Source organism: Electrophorus electricus, chromosome 10 (genome assembly GCF_013358815.1).
Source record: "Electrophorus electricus isolate fEleEle1 chromosome 10, fEleEle1.pri, whole genome shotgun sequence".
Taxonomy (NCBI): domain Eukaryota; kingdom Metazoa; phylum Chordata; class Actinopteri; order Gymnotiformes; family Gymnotidae; genus Electrophorus; species Electrophorus electricus.
The window spans coordinates 25193316-25199555 of NC_049544.1; the positions used below are offsets into that span (position 1 = coordinate 25193316).

Here is a 6240-nt window from a genome sequence, read left to right on the forward strand (position 1 = left end):
CACCCTCTAATGGCAGGATTGTGGGGGGGTTTATAATGGGTTTTATAATGAAATTATACTGGTGGAACTGGTGAGTTGCAGTTCAGTTCAGGGATCAGATGAGATCCAGTGAGTCTGAGTGTCTGCTATCTCAGGGATCAGATGAGATCCAATGAGTCTGAGTGTCTGCTAGTTCAGGGATCAGATGAGATCCAGTGAGTCTGAGTGTCTGCTAGTTCAGGGATCAGATGAGATCCAGTGAGTCTGAGTCTCTGCTAGCTCAGGGATCAGATGAGATCCAGTGAGTCTGAGTGTCTGCTAGTTCAGGGATCAGATGAGATCCAGTGAGTCTGAGTGTCTGCTAGCTCAGGGATCAGATGAGATCCAGTGAGTCTGAGTCTCTGCTAGTTCAGAGATCAGATGAGATCCAGTGAGTCTGAGTCTCTGCTAGTTCAGGGATCAGATGAGATCCAGTGAGTCTGAGTCTCTGCTAGCTCAGGGATCAGATGAGATCCAGTGAGTCTGAGTGTCTGCTAGCTCAGGGATCAGATGAGATCCAGTGAGTCTGAGTGTCTGCTAGCTCAGGGATCAGATGAAATCCAATGAGTCTGAGTCTCTGCTAGTTCAGAGATCAGATGAGATCCAGTGAGTCTGAGTCTCTGCTAGTTCAGGGATCAGATGAGATCCAGTGAGTCTGAGTCTCTGCTAGTTCAGGGATCAGATGAGATCCAGTGAGTCTGAGGTGTTTCCTGACTCAATGTGGGAGGTGAAGCCTTGCTTTGACCTTTTGAACTTTTAAGTGCATGCACTTATTTGGTGACCCTAAAGTTCATGAGTGAACAAAGGTCAGCTGCCAATACACTTGACAGGAAGTGCCCAAATCCCTCAGTCTTTGTCACCATATATAACAAACATACACTACCATACAACACACATTTCAGAGGTTCAGTTCAGTAGCTTTATTGGCATGACCATATGTAATTACATTATTGCCAAATCAGTATTATAACGTGAACATTACACAACATTACAACCTTTGCAATTATGGAAAGTAAGAATTATTAAGAGAAACTGTTATTAAATTAAGAGAAACTGTGATTGTTCTGAAATATTAATAAAGGGAAGAAATGAAAAGAATGGAAAATAAGTCAATAATAAGGATGGAAAATAATAAATAGGTAACTTTTATAGTGTGTGTGTGTGTGTGTGTGTGTGTGTGTGTGTGTGTGTGTTACTCACTGTCCCTCATGGCAGGCAGATATCTCTCTCTCTCTCTATCACTCCCCCCCCTCTATCTTTCTTAATCCATCTTAGTGTGTGTGTGTGTGTGTGTGTGTGCGCGTGCACGCGTCACGTGGTTGCGGCTATGTAAAGAAAATGGTGCAAAGTTTCTCATTAATGTCCTGGAATGTGCAAGATATGGAAAATCCTAAGCGTGTGTATGTGTGTGTGAGAAATTATTGTTCGTTAATCACTGTCTGCAGGAGCCTGCGGTGAATCCAGAGAAGTTGTGGCTGATATTTTCCCCTCTGTATGGGGTTAAGGGTGTGTGTGTGTGTAGCACTGTCAGTCATGCTGAGGGTGTTGTTTGTGGGCTGGCCCCACACACACTTGGAGCGGGGGAGAGAGGAGGGGGATATTTAACTTAGGAGAAAGCGGAGAACTCCGCACAAACACGCTCTTCAGCGTCCCTGAGGGCTAACGGCAGAGCTCTGGACACGAGCTACCGTTACACTCGCGCCCGGAATAGCTACCGGTTCTGACTGCACGGGATCTCTCTGTGACGGAGCGGACAGGCGATGCCGGGACCCTGGCCGGTATAGACGAAATCTGACAACGCGAGCGAGCGAAGGCATGAGGTACATATTCATACCTAAGCGGGAGTGAAAATACGTGCGATGAAATCCATAAAGAGCTCGTGAGAGTTTACCGGATAGAAGAGTTCGCGCAAACCGCCACGACAGTCTCCGCACGGAGCGCAGATCTAGATAGCCTCGTGGAGTTAGTGTCCGGGCAGTGGATGTGGTGCGTGTCTTGACTGGGTACAGAAATGTTTTTGTGAAAGACATCGGCGTCGTCAGCACTTTACGTGCGTGATACATTTCGGGGAAAGCGGGAATCCACGCGCCACTGTCGCTGTGACCCGGTGACTGAATGCGAAATCGTGCAGCGCACGTGAGGAGCAGCGCTGCGTGCCCTGTCGCTCTAAGGAAGAGCGCGCGACTGTTATCCCGGGACAGCGCCGCGGCGGCGGGACGGCCTGGAGCCTACGGCACGAGGAGAGAGGGAGAGAGAGAGAGAGAGAGAGCGAGAGCGAGAGAGAGAGAGAGAGAGAGAGAGAGAGAGAGAGAGAGAGAGAGAGAGAGAGAGAGAGAGAGAGAGAGAGAGAGAGAGAGCTGTTCATAAAAGTAGAACGTAAAAATAACATTGGCTGGGACTCTCTCCATTCCGCGTCCCACTGACATTTAAAACGCAGGCGGATCCGCGCCGGAGCTGCCCAGCGACAGCACGAGCGCATCCGGGAATACCTCCACGCGGCGGGACACGCACAACTACAGACAGCCTTCAGTCCATGTTGCACGAGCTACAGAGACTGTCACCGAAGTTTAGGCGTCGCCATGGTGACCAGCTGAAAGGACGAGTGTAGTGAATGCGCGGAGCGGGGAGGAGGCTGTAGGTTGTGAAGTTTGCACTGTTTGAAGCACCGGAGAATTTTTTTTGTCGCCATCATCTAAGGATTGCATCACTTTTGGGGGGAGACTTATACCAGCGCGAGGAGGTCCCAGGGATCCCTATAAAGAACGCACCCGAGCTGTCCAGCTCCGGTTCCGTTATTCAACCCCCTCGCCATCTATTAAAAGTATCATCTTGCTCGTGCTGTCACTTGGACTATTTATGCCGCGTGCGGGCCACAGATCTGCGAGTGTACAGTAGCAGCCCACATAACTCCGACCACCGAGAGAGCGAGCCCTCACCTAAACGCGGTCATGGGATTCTCCCACGCGGTGCTGCTCTGCGCGCTGCTGTGCGCGCAGTGTGCCGCGGCCCAACACTACCTGCGCTTGAGACCTTCCCCCAGCGAGCATCTGCCCGTGCCGGACCTGAAGGAGGACCCCGACCCCGAATACGACCCGCGCGAGCAGGATCTTTCAGAAAGGACACTGCGAAAGAAGCTGGGCAGTAACTTCGACCCCAACTTTATGTCCATCGCGACGCCTGCGCAGCTCAACGTGACTTCGCAGGACGCAGCGCAGCTCACGCGTGCGCTCGGCACGATGCCCAATGAAATAAAAAAGCTGGATCTGACGTTCACTCCGTACGGGACGCGCGTGAAGGTGGGCAAGAAGCTTAGGCGGAAATTCTTACAGTTGCTGTGGACGCACACACACTGCCCCGTGCTCTACAGCTGGAAAGACCTGGGCGCGCGCTTCTGGCCGCGCTACATTAAGGAAGGGAACTGCTTCAGCGAGCGCTCGTGCTCGTTCCCCGAAGGCATGTTCTGCAAACCGGTCAAATCCGTGACGAAGACCTTTCTTCGGTGGTATTGCCAGGGTTTCCTACGGCAGAAATACTGCACGTGGATACCAGTGCAATACCCCATCATCTCTGAGTGCAAGTGTTCTTGCTAAGCTGTGTGTGTGTGTGTGTGTGTGTGTGTGTGTGTGAGAGAGAGAGAGAGAGAGAGAGAGAGAGAGAGAGAGAGAGAGAGAGAGAGAGAGAGAGAGAGAGAGAGAGAGAGAGAGAGAGAGATAGAGGATGCGTGTGTGTGTTTCCAACAGGTTGCGGACTGAAGAGTATTATAGTAATAATTATAAGTCGTTTCTATTGCACTGTTTACTTGTGGACGGAGGTGTGGCGCCATATAGCGAATCTATTTTTTTATATAGCATTTTGATTCAAATACCAACATTGTACATATTGAAGTATGAAAGAATGCAGCTATTTTTGTTAAATGAACAGGACCATACGTTCTTTTCGCCCTGGGCTGATCGTTCAGACGGAAGAGTGGTTTATTTTTTAGGAGAAGAAGACGAACTCAAACGAAGATGAGTTGCCTTTTCACGGAACTGTGTTGCTGACTGTTGACTGATTCATTACAACGCTGCCTAGAGATTTTGTATGATATTAATATCAATAATATTAATAATGAAATGAAAACGTTGAGGATATAATTATATATTAAAGCGTGAACCAGCTTTTTGGAATCTTATAGTACTTTAGTAAAGTTTAAAACATCTGTACGTTTTATTGTTTTAATGGTTGTGAGTTTAGCTAATAAAGGGGGACATAGAAGAGCATACCAGAAACGACACTTGAAGAATCGCGCTTAGCAGTATACGACGCCATGGTCATGCGTTCTGGCAATAAAAGCCCTCTGAGCAACTGGCCAGTGTGTATGAACTGGGCGCGCCGCAGCGGATCACAAACGACTGATTATTGGTGTTTATTTGTGTGATTGTCACATTTTGTTTTGTTCCCGGATTGTGTGTGTGTGTGTGTGTGTGTGTGTGTGCGAGAGAGAAAGAGAGAGAGAGAGAGTGAGTGAGAGCACGCGTGCTGTAATTCATATCTAACATATTTGTGAATATTAAGCGAGCTTGCGGTGTCTCTGTATATGTGGGAGTGTGTTTATAAAAGGAGTTGGTAAGTGGTAAAACGAGTACGTCGAGTCGCGTGGGCATGGACAAGTCTTTCTGAGTGCTCCGCGAGCTCTCTCTCTCTGCCGGGAAAAGAGCGTCTCAGAGGGCGCGCGGCATGTCAGAGAGGTTTAGAAATGGCTGATTTACGGGGTTGTGTAACCCACTACACATACCACGAGCGCCAGCACCACGAGCGCCAGCGCGGAGCTGTTATTCATTGTTGGCGGCGTCGGGCTGGGCAGGCTTGCGCACCCGCCTGCGCTCTGCGTAAAGACGCGCTTTGGGGGACGCGGCGGTGTTAACATAACACTAAAATATGACGCAGTCATTTTCAAACACTGTCATCGCTGAAATAGTGCAGCCCGCTGCGCGAGAGGGCCAGGAACTCCCGGTGTTCTTAAAAACCCAACAGCTCTCCTCATAACCGCCGCGACGTTGAGCAGAGGAAAAAGTGACTGAGCACCGAGCTCGACCCCTGTCCAAAAGACTCGGCGCGACCAACAAAGCCCAATCTCCTACAATGGTGAACTGTCGGTGACGTTACCAGACTATTAATTAGCAAGAGAGCGCGCTGTCGGCGGTGTGAGGAGACATGGAGCAGTAAAGCACCTCAACGCCAGGCGCGCTGAACCGCGGGCACTCTTAATATTCCGCTCGTACATTATCGCGAATTACTCAACCCAAGTAGCTGTCGTTTAAGTGTTAAGCACGAGAGGCGTTTTTCTAAACACGCTTCGTCGTGTGCGCGTGAGGGTGCGCGAGCGTGTGCGGCCGGCGCTGGTTGCGGTTATTGTGACAGAGACACTGGCGGTGCTGTGCTTGGAGCTCGCTGAGACGCGCTCCCCCCGCTGTCAGCTCCTTTCTTGATGATGTCTCGGGCTTTTGGAGGCTGCGCGTGTGACGCGCCGGCGCCACTCAGCCGCGCTCTCTGGCGGGCGCAGAATAGAGCGAGAGCTCACGGAAACAGTAACCCTTTCAGCCTCCCGCGCGCTCAGCCTCGCGCTGCCGTGTGAAAGCCAATCCGCCCGTAGGACGGGCCTTCGGCGGCGCGCCCCCAGAAAAAAGAACAGCCGTCTGCCTGGCGGAGTACTTTAGCCCCTGTGTGCGTGAGAGATAGAGAGAGAGAGAGAGAGAGAGAGAGAGAGGCGGAGGTGACATTAAAAATATCGCCGTATCTAGACTGTAAATCTGTAGATCTATTAGAGGCAAATTCATGTCTGTAGAATGCCCTGTCTTTATGCGCGAGCGTGTCACTGAAATTTTTATTCATGGTAACATGCGCACAAAACTGCCGCTCTTGCGCCACGCCGCGTGTTTGCACGTTGGCAGATCGTCTGAATGTTCCGTTTGAAATAGGTGAAGCAGCAAATAGCGCGGCTCGAACTTCCCATAGTACCCTTCACACACACACACACACACACACACACACACACACACACACACACACACACACACATATTTTAAAGGTATGGGAGGGGAAAAATGAGTGCACTAAAAGATAAATGCATTAATGTATGATATGTATACATATGTATACATCATAAATGTATGATATTGTGAAAATGTGTGTGTGTGTGTGTGTGTGTGTGTGTGTGTGTGTGTGTGTGAGAGAGAGAGAGAG

The 6240-nt window shown here is 50.0% G+C and overlaps 1 protein-coding gene across 1 annotated transcript; it reads left to right on the forward strand.

The window, feature by feature from the left end:
- Nucleotides 1-1618: 1618 nt before the first annotated feature.
- On the forward strand, nucleotides 1619-3669 carry nog2 (noggin 2). Its single transcript, XM_027030147.2, has one exon. The coding sequence runs from the start codon at nucleotides 2967-2969 to the stop codon at nucleotides 3606-3608; it is 642 nt and encodes a 213-aa protein (XP_026885948.1). The 5' UTR covers nucleotides 1619-2966; the 3' UTR covers nucleotides 3609-3669.
- The last annotated feature ends 2571 nt before the right edge of the window (nucleotides 3670-6240 follow it).

Bases quoted from the DNA above. Each gene is read 5' to 3' on its own strand.
- nog2 (XM_027030147.2), top strand. From the start codon at position 2,967: ATGGGATTCTCCCACGCGGTGCTGCTCTGCGCGCTGCTGTGCGCGCAG.